The sequence below is a fragment of the Cyclopterus lumpus genome, chromosome 14 (assembly GCF_009769545.1).
Source record: "Cyclopterus lumpus isolate fCycLum1 chromosome 14, fCycLum1.pri, whole genome shotgun sequence".
Classification (NCBI taxonomy): domain Eukaryota; kingdom Metazoa; phylum Chordata; class Actinopteri; order Perciformes; family Cyclopteridae; genus Cyclopterus; species Cyclopterus lumpus.
This window is the reverse complement of record NC_046979.1, coordinates 3,356,631-3,380,406: the sequence shown is the minus strand read 5'-3', so window position 1 is coordinate 3,380,406 and position 23,776 is coordinate 3,356,631. Positions and strand designations below refer to the sequence as shown.

General features: G+C 41.9%; 1 protein-coding gene across 1 annotated transcript; it reads left to right on the top strand.

Moving 5' to 3' along the window:
• The first annotated feature begins 750 nt into the window (after window positions 1–750).
• On the top strand, window positions 751–21,242 carry pof1b (POF1B actin binding protein). The gene is made up of 13 exons (XM_034551101.1): window positions 751–1,711; window positions 3,848–3,916; window positions 14,358–14,620; window positions 15,028–15,061; window positions 15,306–15,386; window positions 15,678–15,770; window positions 17,477–17,590; window positions 18,189–18,341; window positions 18,820–18,939; window positions 19,823–19,957; window positions 20,395–20,468; window positions 20,584–20,708; window positions 20,810–21,242. Exons 1-12 carry the CDS (start codon window positions 1,157–1,159, stop codon window positions 20,702–20,704), a joined length of 1,812 nt encoding a protein of 603 aa, XP_034406992.1. The 5' UTR covers window positions 751–1,156; the 3' UTR covers window positions 20,705–20,708; window positions 20,810–21,242.
• The last annotated feature ends 2,534 nt before the right edge of the window (window positions 21,243–23,776 follow it).

The following is a 23,776-nucleotide window of genomic DNA, read 5'->3' as shown; positions in this document are numbered from 1 at the left end:
TATAAGTATGCATTTTTTTTTCATTTTCTTTATTATTTAATTTAATTTTCTTAAATGTAATATGTCCTGCTCTGCTATTTAATTTAATTTAATTGTATATATTGTTGTTGTTATACCTTGTTTGCTTCTGCTGCAAACAAATTTCCCCCTCGGGATGAAGCATATCTATCTATCTATCTATCTATCTATCTATCTATCTATCTATCTATCTATCTATCTATCTATCTATCTATCTATCTATCTATCTATCTATCTATTGCTGGTAATATTGATCTAATTCCACTGATTGATTATTTTACATATATGAATAGTATATTTGTTTGTGTTTATAAATATCACCATGGTTTTTTCATCTTACATTGAACACATTTTTCACAATAAAATACAAAAAATATAAAATGCATTTGCATTTATATATATATATATATATATATATATATATATATATATATATATATATATATATATACGATGCTGCGACACCTGTTGTGGTCGTCTGTCTCCACCTGGTGGCGCCCTCACACTCACCGACTGTATTTTCTACACGTTTTTAATGGAGTTTAACCATGTTGTTCACCTGCTCCTGACAACAAATGATATATATATATATATATATATATATATATATATATAAAATGTTTTTAGGAGGATTCTTATCTCTTTTAAATAACTTATTATATATATTATCGTATTGATTGTTTTATCTATTGTTGTTCTTCTTCTTTAACTTTTACCTTAGTTTGTTGGTATTTCATTTTTTTTAACACTTTTAAAAGGTGCTGTGTACATAAAGTTATTATCATTATGATGATGTATGTTTGGTGCACCTGAGTGTGCTCACAGGTGTCAGCAGGTGGCTCCTCTCTCCTCTGACTCCGCCCACCTCCTGCGCAGTATTTGCCTCCAGAGGAGCAGAGCACCTCCCTAAAGTCGGCCGCGCTTCCTCCTCCGTGGAAGAACTCCTCCAACCAGACTTTCCTCTCCTTTGCCCACAGAGGAGGAAGTTGAACTGGGGCCGAAGAGAAAAACAACCACCTGAAGAATCCCCGCGCGGTTCTTTTATTTATTTATTTATTTAAAGAAACTTTTAATTAGTTTTTTCTCTATTCTCCGCGAGTGTTCGGGAGCGAGTCTCCCCCCTGCGTGATCCAGGAAGATGTCCGTCCAAACGAACCGCACGACGAGGACGACCTACCGGACCGTGAACGTGGCCTCCCCGGAGCCCGTGGCCAGCACGGTGACTTCCAGCTACCGGACCGTGAACGTAGCCTCCCCGGAGCCCGTGGCCAGCACGGTGACTTCCAGCTACCGGACCGTGAACGTAGCCTCCCCGGAGCCCGTGGCCAGCACGGTGACCTCGAGCTACCGGACCGTGAACCTGGCCTCCACGCAGCCCGTCATCTCGAGCGGGTCGGTGTCCCCGGTGCAGCCCCTCGCGCTGAACGGCTCCTACGAGGGGGTTCGGTACCTGGTCCCCATGCAGCAGCAGCAGCAGCAGCTGCAGCAGCTCTCGTACTTCCCGGTGCAGCAGCAGCAGCAGCTCTCGTACATCCCGGTGCGGCAGCAGCAGCAGCAGTACGTGTTCATGCAGCAGCAGCAGCCCATGATGCAGCAGGTGGTGTCCCCGGTGTACATGCAGAGTCTGCCGCGGCTGAGCGTCAGCAGCCAGGACTCCACCGACCTGGTGTTCCAGCAGCAGAGCGCGTACGAGGTGAGTCTTCCTCCCGGAGAAACACGCTCTCTGCGCGGCTTAGAAACACGGCTGTCCCCTCTCACCGGAGATCACGTACCACAACAGTGACATGGACACAAAATAAAGTAGTTTTCAGAAGATAAAAATGCAGTGGGAAATATTTGTTTAAAAAAAAAAGCACGGATTATTCAGAGGTAAAGTTTAAAGAACGGGACGAAAACATGAGTAAATATGACACTTGAGTTGTGTGACAGGAACAAACAGACCTTTTTTTAAAAAGGTGTAATTATGTCATTTGAAGCCTAAATGTAACCATTAAAATGTAATACTTACTCATAATGTAATAAAACCCCGAGTGCATTTTAGTTTAGTAAAGTTATTATATAACGAGTAGATAATAAACTGAGCATGGTGTAATATTTAGCCATTTCTTCCAAATTTTTTCTAAAAGTCCAAAATAACTACATGGTGCAAGAGGCATTTTTTAAATTTTTACAATTAACCCAATATTTATTTTGTAATGTGTACAATAACATTTTACAACACAGAGAACCAGAAATACAAGACCACACATGCAAATAAATGTAAATATAGTTTTTTTTCTGTAAAATATATTCTTATTACATTAAAATAACATTGTCAAGCATCTGCAGAGTGCTCTCTGGAGTGGAGATCAATAAATAGCTGCGAAAAAAGTGCACATTTAAATTTCTTACTGATCCCAGTTGAATGTTAAACGTCAGTGTCCGTCTACATAGATGGTCAATAATGTAAAAATCAACATTTATATAATTTTAAAATGATTGCATCGTTGCTTATTTTAAACACGATTATACAGTAAACATTCGTTCAGTAACTTTTGAAGATGCTAAAAGGAAAAAAATGTGGGTTTTAAAAGTGTTTCTTTTTTGAAGTTTTTACCCTAATTTTCCTTCCTGACAGACTGGAGCTCTCGTGAAGTTAAGATCCACTGAATTAACGAAGAAGCTCTTCCCAGTTGGCTGATCAATAGACGCTCTCATTGATAACAGCCAATAACTAATCAATGCAAACTGAGCTGCGGCTTTCGCCCCGCCCTTCCTCTTCATCGATCACCTTCTAAACGTCTCTCCGGGTGCTGCACCTGCTCCGATGAGTCATCACTTTTATCACTTCCTGAAATGCGTCGTTGCACTTCGCCCCGTGGGAGGCGTTCGCACGACCTCGGAGCTTCATGCTCGCAGACGCGTTTTTCGATGCCCGGTCTGACTCGCCCGTAAACAGGCAAACACATGTTTGGATTGCGTTACTCGGTGTTAGACAGCAGGTTCCTAGTCGTCTGGGAAGCTGCGTTGACACCAAAAACTACCCCGCTAAATTTAGTCTCACTTTGGAGAATTATGCCAAGAATGCTTCATTCTGATTGGCTGGAGGATGGCCTTTGGATACCAACAAAATCTGTTGATATTGTCGTTTTATGAGCATCTTTAGTGTAACTTTTAATGTCGCTACGTGCAGCATTTTGACGAGAGAAACAAAAAATTAACAGTGTTGATGAAACAATTAGTTATTTAATTGCTTTCCTTACTCCAGCTTCGAAAAGGGGCAACACACAAGATTTGGAGCATTTCGATTGACTCTCAACGGCTCTCAACATGGCGACCGACGCCCGAGCTAGCCACTCGGAGCTAACGGTGCTAACAGAGCTAATGGCGCTACAGCGTTAAGGGTGCTAACAGAGCTAATGACGGTACAGCGTTAAGGGTGCTAACAGATCTAACAGCGCTAATGACAGAAACCGGAGGGCGGGTGCGTTATCAGCAGACCGTGGGCTAACCAGTGGGGCACGCTCACGTGCACTAACATGTACTAAACAACAAAAACACGACCTGTGTTTCATTATTATCTGACTTTATTCATCAAATGTATTATAATCATTAGATTTATCAACAATTGATATGACGCTCTATATTTTTTTATTGGCTTTGATTCAGTTTTTTTTTTTTTTTTTTTTTTTTGGCTCGTACTCCGGGACAAGTTTCAACTTCCTGCGGAAGAAACACAGCTCACAAAACACAGAGCCCATTATAATTAGTTTGGTTGTGCCTCGCGGTATTTTTATTTTGTTTTCAGATTTTAAATCCGTCTCATCTTTTCTGTCTGTTTTTTTTTCAGAGCGCCAGCGGGAAGTCGTCGGTGTTCAGCCAGTCGTCCAAGAGCCCCGAGCCGAGCGCTGAGGAGGAGGCAAGGACACACACATACACACACACACACCCACACACACACACACACACACACCCACACACCCACGCGCACACACTGGCACACACTGAGACTACAACCAAAAAACAACAAATCCACCTTCCCATGAAAGCCCTCTTGCTGGTGAAGCCCTCGGAAGAACCTGGCAACCGCACAAGTATGCGCTCCACAATTTGTGTATTGTGAGCACGCAAGCCTGAAATGAAACCAAGAAAAACACTAAACACACACACACACACACACACACACACACACACACACAACACACACACACACACACACCATCGGTTCGAAAACCTTGACATGGGAACGAGTCGTCGTGTGAAACCACAGAAGCGTCTTCTTAAGCCAGCCGGCAGCGATTTTCTCTCTCTCTCTCTCTCTCTCTCTCCCCCCCCAGCCACGCCCTGCCTCCACATTCACACTCTCGCAACAGCACTTTGTTCATAATAAACGTCAACTGTCGCAACCCCCAACAAACCACTGGGCGTCGGACTGGGTGGGGCGTGTGCCACTGGGCTTCGGACTGGGTGGGGCGTGTGCCACTGGGCGTCGGACTGGGTGGGGCGTGTGCCACTGGGCGTCGGACTGGGTGGGGCGTGTGCCACTGGGCGTCGGACTGGGTGGGGCGTGTGCCACTGGGCTTCGGACTGGGTGGGGCGTGTGCCACTGGGCTTCGGACTGGGTGGGGCGTGTGCCACTGGGCTTCGGACTGGGTGGGGCGTGTGCCACTGGGCGTCGGACTGGGTGGGGCGTGTGCCACTGGGCGTCGGACTGGGTGGGGCGTGTGCCACTGGGCTTCGGACTGGGTGGGGCGTTTGCCACTGGGCTTCGGACTGGGTGGGGCGTGTGCCACTGGGCTTCGGACTGGGTGGGGCGTGTGCCACTGGGCTTCGGACTGGGTGGGGCGTGTGCCACTGGGCTTCGGACTGGGTGGGGCGTGTGCCACTGGGCGTCGGACTGGGTGGGGTGTGCCCAGGCAGACGCTTTTCCCAGAGGCCTTTGCTTTGCGTGGGCCGCATTCCTTTTGATCGGGAAAACCTGCAGCGTCATGTTTATGGCTGTTGTCAAAACAGGGAGCTCCTCTGTGGTTCACGGCGGCGCCTTTTGATGCCGTTCGTCCTGAGAAAAGTCATGTTTATATGTGTATCTATTGTTTATTACTTTTGTAATTCATTTGATCTCCAAGATCATTTTGGCAGCGTGGTTGTCGCCTTCAGCAAAATGTCACATTTGAGATGCTGGAACCAGATTTAGCTTCTTTTTTTTTTTCTATTTTTTGTCGATTTTTTTTTTTTTTAAATTATTTTCGTGCGCGATTTAACAAATTAATTATTCATAATTTCAGCCTCCTGCCCCCATCTTTTGTTTCGTCGCAGCAAAAGGCGGTTTCCAAAAACAATTACAAACAATCGGACAAGAAAAGACATTCAACATGTTTCAGCAAGGCCAGAGAGAACAAAGGTCCACGAATATATATATATATATATATATATGCCGATCTGCATGTAAAGATTTAAGCAGATTCTGAACGTTTAATTGGAGGCGGAGCCTGTTCGGTGAGAGAAATCACTCTGATTGGCTGCTCAGCTGAAGCGATGTGGAGAGGAGAGTTATTTGAAGTTTCTCGTCACACTTCACGCTTTTGTGATTTAAAAAAAAAAACTGTGTGCGTTTTTGTGTGTGTGTGGCAAAGGTTGACGAGATGTGTCAGTTGGGTTCTGATGTTTGATGACAGACACCCACTTAGACTGAGAGGAAAACACTGATTTTTCAGACGCGCACACACACACACACGCACACTTGTCAGAGGTCCCACGTGACACACGAGGAAATCATTTTTAAAAAAGGGTCGGAATGTGACTCGTAAATTACAAAACGTCAAATAAACTTTCCCGAGAAAACATTCATCAGAAAGAATTCATGTTATGTAGCACACCCTGCTGTGGTGACTATGTGGAGGACACACACACACACACACACACACACACACACACACACACACACACGCGCACACACAGTGTCATATAATCTCTGGTGTCTTAAGTACATTTGAAAAGCTGCGAATCCAGAATCGCAAGCTTTTTAAGTGTTTTTTTTTTTTGTGGTGTTTTTTTCCGAACGTCTCCACGACGTGATTGACAGTGAGGATCAGCGTCTGGAGCAGGAGGTGTAGTTCACCCACCGAGCCAGAGGCCGGCTGTGATTGGCCCGATTCTCCTCAAGTTCAAGGTTTTAGAAAACAACAACGTTGTAAAGAAGTTTTGCGTCATGACGTCATCGCCTGTCGTACCTCTCCACCGATTGGTCGACGTGGCTCTGCAGGCCTGAACAGATCGGAGCTTATGTTGTCAATCACCTGGAGGTCACATGGGTGAACATCTTTAGTTTAATCACTTTGAGTTATTACTTTTTATTCATTAAAATCCCACTGCTTCCATAGTGAGCTACAGACACACACTTATATTTTATATTTGTGATGGTTTTCTTCAGAGATGATGGTGGAATTTGGTAAATTGAGAGTTTAGTTAAAGGAGCCTAAACTCACCCAACGAAACATGTTTTTGATAATAGAATAATAATAAAGGCTTTTTGTATTGGGGCAAGTAAATATTGACTGAAAAAAAAAAACACGTTTAATCATGAAAATGTCCAAAAATAGTGAAAATTGGAATGATTCAAATGTTTTATTCTTTCAAAATCCACAGATATTAATTTTACAATAATATAAGAAAAGCATATTCATAATACAGAAGCTGCGACCCGATAATAATTTTATTCTTCTTATTAAATAATATTATAATAAAAATAATAATAAAACATTTATTGACTGATATGAAATAAACAATACAAGTTCTAATGGAAATAAAATACCTCAAAAGTGACAAAAAAAATAGAAGACATTCACGTTAAAAAAATAAAGACATGCTGTAAATATAATTATCTCCTTTTTAATAAAAAGCTGAATAAAGGTCTCCGTTTCAGATCTGAAGCGCCCTGAAAGCAATTACAGACTAATAGACGGATTCATTTATGTTCTGTCAATGCACTTTATGATTTATGGTTTAAATAGTTTCATCTCTCGACATCCGTTCAGTTTTAATTAGACGCCTGACATGCACACACACACACACACACACACACACACATATATTTAAACCAGCGCCATCAACTCTGCTTTTGCGAGTTACTCCTTCATCATCCGGATGGCTCACGTTCTCTTTGTTTCCCTCCAGACGTCTCATTGTGTAAACGGTTCATCTCCACTAGGTCAAAAGGTCAAAACGCAAAGTGCTGAAATATGGGAGCTGGTTTTTAAGTGGGACTGACACCAAACCAGTTGACTACCGTGAAGATGGAATCTGTTTTTAGTTTGTTTTAAAACCCCAGATTACACAGGAGGATTGTGGGAGTGAGACAAACGGAGTTCCTCTCATCGCCACTTGAAGGTACGTGAAGTATTCAGAATTCATCCGTATCTTTAAAATGATATATATATATATATATATATATATATATATATATATATATATATATATATATATATATATATATATATTTTAATCACAGCCTTTGTAGCTGCACACGTGGCTTCCTGAGTAAAATGTATGTTATTGCCTCTGACTGGCTGATTGGCCGTTCTGGTTGTGGTTGTTGTTGAGACGTCACTATCAGTCCGACTTCAATATCATAATAGTAATAGTTTGGTTTTCTCGAACACAGAAGCCAAGATGTTGGGCAGGTAACTCAAAGGTAACTCAAAGGTAACCTGATTACAATGTGGTGGTTAACGGTCACCCTGAATTCCCGGATCCCTTTTGGCCGTAACCAAGGATAAAGTGATGATGATGCACTTTGACTGGTTGTGGTTTCAAAACAAAAGGCTACGGTTTCGGTCTCACTGAAACATAACATTACATTACATGTCATTTAGCTGAAGCTTTTATCCAAAGCGACATTCAACAGTTGAAACTCAGAACAACAAGAATCAAGAAAGTAACGTTTCTTCAAGAAGCCAAACTGCCAAAATACCATAAGTAATAGAAGTAATACCATAAGTAAGTGCCATTCAAGTGCCACTGAAGTGCTAATCGGTTTTTATTCAAGGTAGTGTCGGAAAAGACGTGTTTTTAGTTTCCGTTGGACGGTGTAGAGACTTTCTGCTGTCCTGATGTCAGTGGGGAGCTCGTTCCACCAATGAGGAGCCAGCACGGCAAACATTTGGATTTTGTCGAGTGATTAGCTCGAAGTGACGGAGCTACAAGTTGATTGGTAGAAGCCGTGCGGAGTGAATGGACTGGGGTGTACGGTTAGACCATGTCCTGGATGTAGACTGGACCCGATCTGTTCGCAGCACGGTACGCAAGTACCAATGTTTTGAAGCGGGTGCTGGCGGCCACCGGTAACCAGTGAAGGTCGCGGAATAGTAAATTTAGGAGGTTAAAGACCAGTCGAGCAGCTGCATTTTGGATGAGCTGTAGAGGTCGAATGGCCTCAGCAGGTAGACCTGCCAGGAGGGAGTAGCAATAGTCTAGCCGTGAGATGACCAGAGCCTGGACCAGGACCTGGACCAGAGCCTGGACCAGGACCTGTGCCGCCTTCTGAGTGAGAAGAGGTCGTATTCTCCTGATGTTGTACAGCATGTACCTACAGGAGCGTGTTGTTGCGGTAATGTCGGCAGTCAGTTGATTGTCGAGTGTCACACCGAGGTTCCTGGCAGTCGGAGTCGGGGCCAACACTGAGTTGTTGAAGGTGATAGTCAGGTCGTGGGTGGGAGAGCCTTTTCCTGGAAGGAGGAGAAGTTCAGTCTTGTCCGGGTTAATTTTCAGGTGGTGAGCGGACATCCACTGAGAGATGTCAGTCAGACAGGCAGAGATTCGTGCTGCTACCTGTGTTTCAGATTGGGGAAACGAGAGGATCAGTCAGGTGTCATCAGCGTAGCGATGGTAGGAGAAGCCATGCGAGCGAATGACAGCCGAGAGAGTTAGTGTACAGAGAGAAGAGGAGGGGACCCAGGACGGAGCCTTGAGGGACCCCAGTAGTGAGGGGACAAGGTAGTAAAGCATTACTATCATCATACATTGATGTTATTGAAAAATAAAGATTTTTTTTTTCTCCTCCGGTAACATTTCTGCATCATTAAAAGAAGGCTTGAAGGAAGAGAAATACGCCTTTCTGCTACGAGTTTGAACACGTGTTGAGTGTTACGTAAAACTTGCAAAGGCTTAATGCCGCCTGTTACAGACGCGCCTCTCCAGGTGTTTGATGTCGTTTCTGACTGTTGACCATAATTAGATGACCTCAGGCGGGGAAACTGCAGGAGAAGAAGAGGAGAAACACCGTAGTTTCAAGTCTTCTTCAATACAGCGTGATGTTCATATTGTAAATTTTGGTCCATTTTAGAGTCAAACAGACCATAAAGCAGGGTATGCTTTAGGGCGGGGCTACGAGGTGATTGACAGCTCACCAGAGACGTATACAACGTCTCCACGTCACTCCTCCTCAATCGAAATATGGTCACTTCCTGTTTACTGGTTGCAAAAAATCAAGATGGCGACGGCCCAAAACGCCGAACTCGGGGCTTCAAAACATCAGTCCACAAACGTATCAGTGATGTCTCGATAACTGCGTCCACGGGAAAAACGCACGAAAATAGAAGAGTTACTATTTCGTGACATCATGCTGAAAACAAATGTAATATTTGAGTGTTTTACAAATATTTGTTTGGACTGTCTGACCGGCTGACAGTTTAGTACATTTAACAAGTTGGTAGATTCCTCTCCCCTAGAACAGACTTTGCACTGAGATTGATGTTGCATTCTGGGAAATGTGTCTTTTGTGTATTTACAAAAAGAAAGAATACGCCTGGTTGCAGAAGAACAAGTTGAGATTCAGCAGCAACAAACAGCCCGTGTGGTAAAATGACCGCACACACACACACACACACACACACACACACACACACACACACACTGCCTCCCATACATTCGACACCGCAGGATGAGCTCAGGTCTGCAGTGGGTCTCTGGAATGTGGCGTCTGCAGGTCAGCTGCATGTCGAGTCCTTAACGCCGCCGTGTGACCACGTTTTCTCTAAAGTAGGGTTGCAAAGGGGCGGAAAAGTTTCCACGGGAATTTTGTCTCGGGAATTTTTCAAAAAAAAAAAAGAGGCCAAGAGCGGTATTGCGGACAGATACAGATTTCAATTATAGCTCCCAACATATTGAACAAAATAACTGAACTAGTTAATTTTTTTGAGCTGTGAACTTAGTTTAAAATGTTGAATTATGAACTATGAACTGAACTAGTTCATGTAGAAAGTGAACTTTCCCAACACTGTTTGTCATTAGCATATTGATTACTTGGTAAACTGAAGCCATGTTCATTTTAATACCAAGTTTATTTGTATACAGTAGACTAACTTTCTACAGCAGTGAGGAGGACGTTGATGAGGTCCAGGAAGAAAACATTTAGACCTGAAAGGATTCAGGGAAATGGGTGGTGATCATAGGGAATACACCTTTTTTTTTTATTCAACGTTCATGTTTTTGTTGTTCGATGAAAGAATAAAGTTCTACTCACAAAATGTCATTTTTAAAAGTTGTATTATAAATGTTTGCATGCATGTCTGCTTATGACGAGTTAAATACAGTTAAATTACCCCAACATTTCCAGTTTATTCCCGTTAATTTCCGTGGAAAGTTTCCAACTTTTGAATATTCCCGGAATTTTGCAACCCTGGTCTTTGGCCTCGAAAAAAGTTTGCAGGGCGTCGTTCACTTTGCTCCGGAGACAATAAATCTCTCTCACACACTGAACTAAAAACCCAACAATCAGCATTCATTCCACGGTATTTATCTGCAGCACGTGGAAACGTGACACCCGGAAGGACTTCTGGAACGAAACGCTTCGGATGAAATCTCACGAAAAGTTGCACCGCGGGTCAAAATAAACGTCCGTATTTACAGGTAACGACTTTAGTTGGATTCAGGCGGAGTTAGTTGGAGGAAAATAACTTTAGTTTGGGTTAAAATGAAGCTTATGTTGGGCGTTTGCAGTCGTCGTACGTCCTGGAGTTTAGAAGGGATGTCGACGGGTTACGGTGCTTTTTATTTCCCGTAGGAATATCAACGGGTTTTCGGAACTTCGGCAACATCTCTCGTCATCATCACTCTGAGCGACGCTCACACATTGTTTTCAGAATAAGTCGGCCACGAGTTTGAAAGAGATACAGAATAAGTAACGCCATCGGAGGCATTTTATCTCTCTAAAAGATAATTTATAGCCATTTTTCCCATTAGCCACACACACACACACACACACACACACTCACATTCACACACTACTTTTGCCGGGAAAGTGTTGTAAGTGTAACCTGGAGGACTTTGACACTAGATACTCTCACACATTCCCGCTGGATAACCGAGTGTTGGGGGACCGGTTGGTGTTATTCCCACAGGGACGTGGAGGATAATAGAGTTATTAAGAGGATTTTCTTTATGGTCATATGAAAAGAAGAAGAAAAATAGAAAGTTATACATTTACGTTATTGATGACTCACATTCCTGCTTCAAATACAGTTCAGAGAAGATAAGACTGTGAGAAGCAGAGTTATGCGCCACGCCCTTATTCAAACGGGGGGGTCTGCTTTATTAAGAGAGTGACTCCTCAGGTGTGTGATTTGATATGAAGTACATACATTTAGTCGTGGCTAATAGTTTGTTTTTTTGCACTTTTTAAATGAAGAATTGCATTGACACTTTCTATTATCTCCACCAGGTAATAATAACCCTGAGGGGGAGATCATGCGATCGGTCATGTGCGTCTCTCTGTCTGTCCGCAGTTAATTAATCTCACAAAACTACCGTACCGGATATTTTTTTGACTGCTTTTTTTTTTTTTTAAAGCTATTGATCGGCTAAAACGAAACCGTCAACATTCGGCGTCGGGCTTTTCTGTCTCTGTTGTGATCGGGTCCGGCGCGACGTAAACGGTTCAGGACCGGACGGCCACGACCACAACGAGCCTCTCCTCCGCTTGCTAACCATCACCACGCATAGGTTGTCTCCTCATTGGGAACAATTGAAAACGCCGGACCCTTTTTTTAGAGGAAAAAGACCCTAAAGTCATACGAGATGATTGAATCGTGTCACTTTTCTAGCTCCATTTGGGTCCAAACGTGACCCCGTTTGACCCCCGTTGACTCGGTGACTGTTGATCTTTTTTCCTTCGAGGCACAAAGTCCAATAAAACAACAGTTTTTTACATATTTGAACCACACAACAGGATTATGAGGCCAAGCAACTCGGCCAGTGATGTTCTTCCCTTTCGGCTAATTTCCTTATTTTCTTTAAAAAAAATAAAAAAAGTAAACATTCCTGAAGCTCCACGGCCCTTTTGCAGAGTTTCCTGGTGACATTATTTCTGTGGGTGGGTGGTGTTTTACAGGAAGGGCCACACTTTGAAACAACAGAGACTGGAGAGCTTCAGAGCTCTTTGAGTGTTTTCTTTTTCCTCCTGAATTCTCTAAATCGGGGGGGGTTGCCATGGCGTCGACTTTACCTGCTGGGGGAACTCCCGGCTCTTTAAATCCTCCGCCGGGCTCGTGAGGAATCCGGCCCGACCGCTTCGGAGAAATGTTCACAGCGTTGGTTTTGCTGGAACCGAGATTTAAAAAAAAAAAATAAATCAAAATCAAATGCAGACACGTGAAAGAAATTACTAATAATAATCTCTTTATGAATCTCCTCTTGCATCCATTTTTGAACATGTCCAGTTTCTCAAAACACCATTTGTTGATGCTCAGAATTCAGCACCGAGCCTGCAGGAGTCCATTATTTGTGCAGCTCGTACTGTTTTCGCTGACGTCTTTTTTTGATTCACTCTCTCGATTACCTGCTGAGACACGGACGCACCTGCTCGTACCTGCATTTTGTCCAACGTGCATATTTAACAGAAGAAATTCCACAATCATAGTCATTAGTGAGCCTTTTTTTATTATCTGCGTAGCTCAATTTCGTCGGTTGGTGGGTGGGCCCACACAAGAATGTCCTCGTCACGGTTGTCGCCTCAAGAGGCGAACGTTTGGCATGGAGGTAAAGTGTGTGTGTGTGTGCATATGTGTGTGTGTGTGTGTGTGCATATGCGTGTGAAGGTGTGTGTGTGCATATGCGTGTGTGTGTGTTCATGTTCAAAGTAGCTCGACTTCTACAGAATTGCGTTGCACGGCCAAAACGAACTGAGGCGTAGGCTCCCGCGGGAGGCGTCGTCCCACTCGGCCCCGCCCCCTACATGTAAGCCCCGCCCTCTTTCATACTTTTTATACTTTCTCGTAGACACGAGGCGCAATTGAGGTCAGACGGCCACCTTCTATCTGGGAGGTCATGGAGGTCAGCTGTGAGGTTCTTCACCTCTTACGCTTGTTAAAAAACAAATCTATTTATATACAGTATACATGTATATGACGATGTGTTGCATTAGGAAGGACAGGTGGGGGCGAGGAACCCACGCACACCTGCAGCCACCGAAGCAGTTGCAAGAATAACAGCTGCACCCTGGGCCTCAGCTTGTTTCCTTAAGACTTGAGAGCCGTAACAAACGGCGGCCTGTGGAGGAACAAAAAGCCGACCGACTCGCCCTCCACGCCCTCCACGCCCTCCCAAAGGAGAAGAAGCATCGCACTGAATCACACACTTTATCATTAAAGCGCTTTTTAACAACCAAAAAAAACCTAAAAAAGACGGAAGAAAACGCGGTCGTTAATGATCTCGAAAAAAAAGCACGTTCGGTCACAAGGTTACGCAACAACGGTTTCGACTCGACTCTGTTGCCACATGTAGATGGAAGCAGGAGGGGGGGTGGGTGGGTGTGTCAGAGATCATGTGTGAAAGTATGTGTCGGTATGAGCCCGAGCATAAGCTCTGTTTATACTGGTGCGTCATATTTCATATTCATGGACTGCTTTATCGTCTTTATACAGACAAAAAATGAATTGAACTTTTATCGGTCGTTTACGTGATTTCGTCATTTTAAACTGTAATTGAGGGTAGAATATCATTTTTTTAACACTCTATAAATGGAGGATTTCACGGCATCTTTCAACTCCTTTTCAGGTAATTGCAGAATCGCACCTGAACCCTAATTTAATTGACACGGCGCCCCCATTTAACGCAGTCAAATGACATTTATAACCACATTTGGGGAGATATTCAGTCCCAATATTCTCCTGCAGTATGGGATATTTGTTAGTTGTTGCTCGTAACTTTTCTCGTTTAAAGAAACGGGTTTATTTCATCACCTGTTCATACGTCTCACTGGTGACTTTAGTTCAATTAAAAAAAAATATATATATATATATATATATATATATATATTATAAAACAACTCGTCTTGTTAAATATCTGTCTCTGACCTGTTCCTCCAGGAGGAAGAAGAAGAGGAAGAGGACGAGGACGAGGAGACAGTGGAGCTGGAGGAGGTGGAGATCGTCCACGTCATTCAGCAGAAGCCGCCGCCGCCGATCGAGAAGATCTCCAGGACGGAGGTGAGGCGGACCGAGCTGAGGGAGATCCCGCAGCCGACCAAGATGGACACGCGCTACTTCGGCGAGCTGCTGGCCGAAGTCTACCGGAAGAACTGCGACATCCACTCCTGCATCTCCGAGCACGTGTCCAAGATCCGCGGCCAGTGAGTGGCGACCGCGGAGGGGGGGGGGGGGGGTTCGTCATTTCCAGTGGATGATGGAAACATTAATATTTTCTTTGCTTAGACCAGTATTAGAGGGCCTTAAACCTTTAAAAAAAAAAAAAAAAAGCTTTCTGTACCAGGCTGTAAATATGTATATTTCTGCTGTAAAGTTTGACATTTTCACATAGAGGTCGCTCCACTGAGACGGCCTCCAGTGGCCATTTGAGGGAACTGCGGGTTTCTGCACTTTCTTTTTTTTCCTGCACGTTTTTTTTTTCGGCACCACACACACACACACACACACACACACACCACACACACACACACACACACACACACACACACACACACACACACATCGTTTATGCAGCCGTCCTCATTGTGTGTCTTTCCTCTTTCCGTGACAGGAAACACCAGCTGGATACATCCAATGACTACAAGGTGAGAAACGAACCTGCGTCACACACGCACACACACACATCTGATAAACGAATCAGACCGGAGTTCAGCCAGACTGTAGTTATGCACTATATATAATACGTTTATTATAATTTGTGGAAGCAAAATAAAAGCAACGTTTTTCTCAATTTATTTATTTATTTTTCTCAAAAATTATGTTTTTCATTTATTTTCTAATGTGTGTGTGTGTGTGTGTGCGTGTGTGTGTGTGTGCGTGTGTGTTCAGGTGGAGAAAGAGGCGGTGGAGGCGTCGCTGCCCAAAGGAGCCACCGAACTAACCAAACAACAAATCCGCTACCTGCTGCAGGTGAGTGAGCTTTGATAAATAAAATACTAATAGAAATCGCCATGAAACTGACTTTAAGACTATTATTTATTGTGTGTGTGTGTGTGTGTGTGTGTGTGTGTGTGTGTGTGTGTGGTGTGTGTGTGTGTGTGTGTGTGTGTGTGTGTGTGTGTGTGTGTGTGTGTGTGTGTGTGTGTTGTGTGTGTGTGTGTGTGTGTGTGTGTGTGTGTGTGTGTGTGTGTGTGTGTGTGTGTGTGTGTGTGTGTGTGTGTGTGTGTGTGTGTGTGTGTGTGTGTGTGTGTGTGTTGTCAGACTCGTCTCACGGCCGATAAGAGCATGCGTCTGCTGCTGTCCACCTTCAGCAGCCTGAGAGAGGAGCTGCTCCACATGTCGGAGGACCTGCGGGTAAGAACAAAGGCCATTGGCTCCTCCCTCTGTCTCCGTGGCGACGGGAAATACGATGGACATATTCATTATTTAGCAGCGGCGGAAGAAGAATTCTTAGTACTCAGTTTTAAAAAGGCTAAATTGTAAATGTAGAAGTATCTTGATTGGTTTATTTTTAAAGAGGGTGCGAGATGTTAGTTTAATATTATATATTTTGTCGAACAACGTTGCTATCAGAAGTACCTTTTTAATTTTTGTTTACTAAAATGCACTTTTATTATTTTGAATTTAGACATTTTTGTGTAATTTGTAGCGACACACGAAGATTTGTAATAACAAAAGCAACAAATTGATTTACAAAACATACAAAGGACACGAAATAAGTAAAACATTTACATATTAAAAATAGAAACTAAAGTAATACGAATAAACAAGTGCAGGTTGTTATCTGTTTGGATTTGGTTTAGTATTATTTCTGTTTGTACTTATATTAGATATTAAATTTAAGGTTGGTATCAAGGCACTACTCTGCAAAATTGTATTAATCTTATTAAGTTTATTTGTCTTATTACTCGTCAACATATCTCTTAACACTGATTATAAGAAAATCAACAAACTTTTATTTTTTATTTGATTGGGACAAAAATATTTACTTATTTGCTGCTTGCATTACTTACTAATCTTGAATATCTTAAGTGGAAAAATGATACTTTTATGCTTTACAGGCTAATGAAGACACAACGCTTCCTAATATTAGTGAAATATAACTCAAGATTTCTTTCCGCAGCTAATTTCAGTAAAAATCTTTTTAATCTTTTAAAGGCCGTAATGTTAAACTTTGTTGGAAAGAAATGGTACCGCGGATATTTGTGTAACTACTTCCTGTTTGACTTGATTACTGTACTGGAAGTTGAGAACCGCGTGTCCCTAAACATCATAAATTAATGCATTTAAATTAAATTACATGCGTCGCAGAAGATAATAACGGCTTATTATCGTCTGAAGAGTCTCTTTTCAGCGTGCGCATCAGAAACTGTGGAACCACTCTTACAGCGACCTTTTGTTCTTTTATTTTCTTTATTTATCACGCAGATTACCGCGTAATTAGCATTCGTATTCATTACATTCATGGAAAGTATTTAAGAACGCATAACTGCCGTTTGCAAACGCGGCTTTAACCGCACCGTGATCTTGTGTGAGGGATGCAAGAGGAAATAATAATACACTCTCCAAAAATTATTTAAAAAAAAAAAAGTTAAATAAATTAGCCAATGGAACAAGTGGACATTTGATGAGTAAGATTTATTGAAATAATATGTAATGTTCATGACTTGTGTGAAAACTTAAAAAAACTAATTTTGAGCTATTTCACACATAATAATAATAATAATAATAATAATAATAATAATAATATGCCTGCACAGATATTCAAGATGCATTGTCAAAAAATCTAGATAAGATAAGATAGAACTGTAATAATTAATGTATTAGTTAAAAATAAGTTTTATATAAATAAAATAACAATGCGTATGTGGAAAATAAGTCTATAGAATAGAATCACTATGAGAGCAAAGTAAATAAATAAAGTAAATAGAAAAACCCGAATGTAACAGAACAAAGACTAAATAGAAGAGGGAAAGTGCCTGATATATAAAAGTGAAATGGACCCGAATAGAAAGTAGAATAGAAAGAGCGTCACGTGACCGTCCGTCTGTGTGTCACAGCGTCTCGAGGCGGAGAAGGAGTCTCTGGAGAGAGACCTGAGCTTCAAGGCGGACCAGGCGCAGCAGTACGACTGCCTCCTGGTGGCCGTCCGGGAGAACAACAGGCAGCTGCAGGTACGGCGCACAGAGGCGGTGGTGACGATGCATTTGATTGTTCTCTCATCTATTGTTCTCCTGGAGAACAATAGATGAGAGACTGAAAACAGACACAAGACTGAAGAGTCTTATTGAAGTGTGTTTTTATTAAACAATAAAGTACACATATTAAAGGATCTGTTTGAGAGATCATTATCAAGTATTTATTATTAATTATCATAAGTAATACTGAGATACTTAAATATATTCTATGTATTTTTATTCAGAATCAGAGTGATTTTTCTTTTATTAAAAACAAAGAAATTGACTATTTACTCTTTCCTCACTGATTTTAAATGGGGTATGTTATTATTGATAATAATATACAACATGTTTGTATTATGTATTCTTCTTCTTCTTAATATATTATTGCTTGTACCTATAATAATAATAATAATAATAATAATAATATATAGAGCACTTTTCAAAAATAAAAGAGATGTATCTCAAAATGCTTTACAAAATAATTAAATTACAAAAAAGATAAAAGATCTGAGCTGTTGTATTACACTGCATTGTGTGTGTGTGTCTGTTTCTGACTTCCCGTGTGTGTGTGTGTGTGTGTGTGTGTCTGCAGGTGTCTCTGAAGGAAAGCAGCACCGCCCAGCATTCCCTGGAGAGCCAGCTCATGGGCGCCCAGAGCAACGGCTCCAGCCGCGACTTCAAGCTCAAAGAGGTGGAGGGCCGGATGAGGGCGCTGGAGAAGGAGAACGAGATGCTCCGTCAGAAGGTGAGCGGTCCACACCTGTGACGGACAGGAAGCCGCCCGCTGCAACACAATTAAAACAATTAAAACAACATTAAAAGTAGAGTTTAGGAGACGAGTTTACGTTTCTTTGAATGGAGATGACGTCTCCTGTTTGGCATCAAAACGAGGCCGATGGCTAAATGGGCTCTAGAGTCATGTGACGTCATGCTGGAGAGTTTTTAGAAATACTTTAGTCTCCTCTCATTGATGTAAATGTGGTTGCATAAGTGTTATTATTATAAATAATGATGCTATTTATATGAAATTAGACTATAAAAAAAGAGACCATTTCATGTTAACTCTGCAGAATTGACGATGACTTCCTTTCCTTCCTTCCTTCCTTCCTTCCTTCCTTCCTTCCTTCCTTCCTTCCTTCCTTCCTTCCTTCCTTCCTTCCTTCCTTCCTTCCTTCCTTCCTTCCTTCCTTCCTTCCCTCCCTCCTTGTCCGTCTGTCCTGCAGCTGGCCGGCCAGGGCAGCAGCACCACGCTGCACCTGAAGACCGAGGAGCTGTCCCGTCAGTACAAAGACCAGCTGAGCGCCATGAAGCAAGAGAAGGACCTGGAGATGCAGAGGCTGCGGGTGAGAATCAAAACGGCTGCATCCGGACCTTCGAAGTCTACGCTTCATGTGTTGAAGCGGCATTCTCTCTCCTGACCACCAGGGGGCGACTCTTCTGGTTGTATAGAAGTCTATGCTTCATGTGTTAAAGCTGCATTCTCTCTCCTGACCACCAGGGGGCGACTCCTCTGGTTGTATAGAAGTCTATGCTTCATGTGTTAAAGCGGCATTCTCTCTCCTGACCACCAGGGGGCGACTCCTCTGGTTGTATAGAAGTCTATGCTTCATGTGTTAAAGCGGCATTCTCTCTACTGACCACCAGGGGGCGACTCCTCTGGTTGTATAGAAGTCTACTCTTCATGTGTTAAAGCGGCATTCTCTCTACTGACCACCAGGGGGCGACTCCTCTGGTTGTATAGAAGTCTACGCTTCATGTGTTAAAGCTGCATTCTCTCTCCTGACCACCAGGGGGCGACTCCTCTGGTTGTATAGAAGTCTATGCTTCATGTGTTAAAGCGGCATTCTCTCTACTGACCACCAGGGGGCGACTCCTCTGGTTGTATAGAAGTCTACGCTTCATGTGTTAAAGCTGCATTCTCTCTCCTGACCACCAGGGGGCGACTCCTCTGGTTGTATAGAAGTCTACGCTTCATGTGTTAAAGCGGCATTCTCTCTACTGACCACCAGGGGGCGACTCCTCTGGTTGTATAGAAGTCTACGCTTCATGTGTTAAAGCGGCATTCTCTCTCCTGACCACCAGGGGGGGCGACTCCTCTGGTTGTATAGAAGTCTACGCTTCATGTGTTAAAGCTGCATTCTCGCTCCTGACCACCAGGGGCGACTCCTCTGGTTGTATAGAAGCCTATGCTGCATGTGTTGAAGCTCTCTTTGACTCGTCCTCCAGAGCCAGATCACCAGGATGCAGACGGAGACCGTCACCATCGAGAAGTCGTCCTCGGACCAAAGTCTCCACCTGAAGATCTCAGAGATGATCACCATGCTGGAGCAGCGGCAGACCATCATCAACCAACAGCAGGAGGTCAGCACTCACTTTCTACTCTCTCTCTCTCTCTCTCTCTCTCTCTCTCTCTCTCTCGTTCTCTATCTTCTCTCTCTCTCGGCTTGTGAGCCCATTATTTGAAAGAAAAGGTCGAGCTGCATTCCAAACACTTTTGTTTTCTAACGGCTGTCAGTTGATTTAACCTCTGGAATGTAGTTACACACACACACACACACACACACACACACCGTACTTTAGGTTGAAGTTCACTTACAAATTAAACTAAAACAGTCTTGATTGTGATTCTCAAATGACGTCAAAAAATTATAATTACGATTCAAATCTGTAACGATCTGATTTAAAAAAATAAATAAAATAAAATAAAAAAAAAAGGGAGTAAATAAACAAGACAACGGAATTTTTTGTTGATACTCAGCGGACGCACATACTGACCTCTGACCTCTTGTGGCCCTCAGGAGATCAAGAGGCTGATGCAGGCGGCGAACAGCAGCTCCAGTAACCAAGTCACCAAAACCATCATCACCAACAGGTACCAGACCACTTTACGGACACCGCGGACTTTTAAACCACCGACTCATTCACTTAACCACAACTGAACACATCTGTGTGTGTGTGTGTGTGTGTGTGTGTGTGTGTGTGCGTAGCTACAAGAACCGGTACCCGCTCCTTGGTCTGCTGGGCGACGACTACCAGAGCACCTCGCCCGTCCAAGACGGCAAGACCATCGTCATCGAGAGAAGTGAAAGAAAGATGGTCAGGAACTGAACAGGTAAAGACTTTGAGTTTTGGTCAAATCTATTAATAAAAATAAATAAATAAATAAAAAAACATAACGACTGTACCTGCGTTTTTGTTTATTTTTCTAAACAGGAAAAACAGGAAGAAGACCTGCATCCCCCCCCCCCCCCCCCCCCTCCCCCCCTCAGGGCTCCCACGGTTGGTGGCGGTTAAATGGTTATAAATGGAATATAATATTATTAAGTATGTTTTTCTTTAGTCTTTTTTTTTTTTTTTTTTAACTTTAGAATGAGCTGTTTATATATAAAGTTTAACGTTTAAGAGAGTGGGTCCTCTTATGTTTATTAGAATGAACAACCCAACGCAGCCTTTCACATCCAACTGAAAACGTCTCAACAAACATCCCAAACCGGCTGCTGATTGGCTGTCGTAGAACGAAATACCTCGGGAGGAATAAATAAATACAAAATGGGTACGAGGTTTGTTTTTAAATAAAGGTTTAACTCCTCTAAACATGTGATTCTGTGATTATAACGCGAGAAATTAAATTTAAAATCTCAATTTTCGCTCTTTAAAAAAAGTCCCTCCTTTTTAAAACATCTGCCATGTAACTCTGGTTACGTATGTAACCATGGCGACGGATTAGGAATGTTATCGGCTTCAGACGGGCCGAACTGCACCTCACAACAAAACAACAACGGGTTTAAGCAACAAATTAACGTTATGTTTAGTCAACAAAACAACTTGTTGAGTTTAGTCAACAAAACAAAAACAACTTGTTGAGTTTAGTCATTAAAATAACTTGAGTTTAGTCAACAAAACAACAACAAAACAACTTGTTGAGTTTAGTCATTAAAATAACTTGAGTTTAGTCAACAAAACAACAACAAAACAACTTGTTGAGTTTAGTCAACAAAACAACTTGTTGAGTTTAGTCAACAAAACAAAAACAACTTGTTGAGTTTAGTCAACTTAACAACTTGTTGAGTTTAGTCAACATAACAAAAACAACTTGTTGAGTTTAGTCAACTTAACAACTTGTTGAGTTTAGTCAACATAACAAAAACAACTTGTTGAGTTTAGTCAACTTAACAACTTGTTGAGTTTAGTCAACTTAACAAAAACAACTTGTTGAGTTTAGTCAACTTAACAACTTGTTGAGTTTAGTCAACTTAACAACTTGTTGAGTTTAGTCAACAAAACAACTTGTTGAGTTTAGTCAACTTAACAACTTGTTGAGTTTAGTCAACTTAACAACTTGTTGAGTTTAGTCAACAAAACAACTTGTTGAGTTTAGTCAACAAAACAAAAACAACTTGTTGAGTTTAGTCAACTTAACAACTTGTTGAGTTTAGTCAACAAAACAACTTGTTGAGTTTAGTCAACAAAACAACTTGTTGAGTTTAGTCAACTTAACAACTTGTTGAGTTTAGTCAACATAACAAAAACAACTTGTTGAGTTTAGTCAACAAAACAACTTGTTGAGTTTAGTCAACAAAACAACTTGTTGAGTTTAGTCAACTTAACAACTTGTTGTGTTTAGTCAACAAAACAAAAACAACTTGTTGAGTTTAGTCAACAAAACAACTTGTTGAGTTTAGTCAACATAACAAAAACAACTTGTTGAGTTTAGTCAACTTAACAACTTGTTGAGTTTAGTCAACAAAACAAAAACAACTTGTTGAGTTTAGTCAACTTAACAACTTGTTGAGTTTAGTCAACATAACAAAAACAACTTGTTGAGTTTAGTCAACAAAACAAACACAACTTGTTGAGTTTAGTCAACAAAACAACATGGATAGGTTAAAGCAACAGAACTGAGGTTTAGGAAAAGGTCCCGTGACTTGCTGTTCGTTAAGGACACACACACACACACACACACACACACACACACACACACACACACACACACACACACACACGCTTTGACCGTCCCGGTGATTTAATCTGTGAAGGAGGCCAAAATCCCGCTGGCTGAGAATAAAATTGTACGCAGAGTTAAATTCATTTTTATGTGCAGCTAATCTGCACACGGATGTTTCCTAGATGTGTATTTTTTGTTGCATGCAAAACGGTTTTATTTTCCAGTTTTTTGACTAATGTTTCAGCTGTTACAGGTTGTGATTAAAATCACTAATGTTTCTATGCAGAAAGCGCACTTGTTTTGTGTTTCACTGAAGCGTCCACTGCACAACACGATATGGTCACGGGGAAATTAATTATGACAATTTTCATATTATTACAGTGAGCGAAAAAGAAATGACAAAAATAAGGTAATTGGATGATCAGTGCATCAATCTCATTTAATGTAATTATAAATATAATTTTTGGATCTTGTTTCTTTTTCCTTTTTGTTAAAATAAGAGTGAAAGCACATCTCTCCATTTGCTGGATGAACACTGACATGTAATTGAAAGCCTAGAAAAGCAAGTAATTTGACCTTTTTTGAGTTTCATGTCCAAAATGTAAGAAGAAACCTAATTAATAACATCTACTTTCTGTCTTTCTTTCCTTGCGTCACTCCCTCTCCTTCCTCCTTGTTGTAATGCTCGACTCTTAAAGCAGCGAGGAGAGATGTTCTCTATAAATTGAATGAAAATGGTGATCAAGTTCATCCGCAGTAAAGAGATAAAAAGAGATATTGTCCTCCAGAAGGCGGTGGAGACCAAACACGGAGCTAAAAACTGGACTTTCGTCAGTCAGAAACAAAGTTTCTCTAACTGCTGATAAGCAACTCGTCTGCCGTTCACAACTAGTTTCTGCTGCCCCCAAGTGGCTGGTGGGGGAAACACAATTATTATAGGTTTATGGATGTTATTTATCCATTAAAAAAAAGAGTATATTACCTATGCACACCTTTTCCGCGGATACACACCTCTGTGGCCTCGTCTTTTTCACTGCAGGATGAAAGTCCTGCAGCTCAATGGAAAGAGAACAACCATGTTTTAGAGGTAGAGAGAACAAAAAAGCATTTCTTTTGTGAAGTATAACATATTACATAAGCACAAATCATTAAAAAAGGACTCAAATGTGTCCACAAGTAACAATGTTAGGAAAAAAAGATGGACGCTCTCCTCGAGGTGAACATTGAACTATGCA

Coding starts and splice junctions, on each gene's coding strand:
- pof1b (XM_034551101.1), top strand. CDS start 1,157: ATGTCCGTCCAAACGAACCGCACGACGAGGACGACCTACCGGACCGTG. Junction 14,621..15,027: donor GTGTCCAAGATCCGCGGCCA/GTGAGTGGCGAC, acceptor TTTCCGTGACAG/GAAACACCAGCTGGATACAT. Junction 15,062..15,305: donor ATACATCCAATGACTACAAG/GTGAGAAACGAA, acceptor GTGTGTGTTCAG/GTGGAGAAAGAGGCGGTGGA.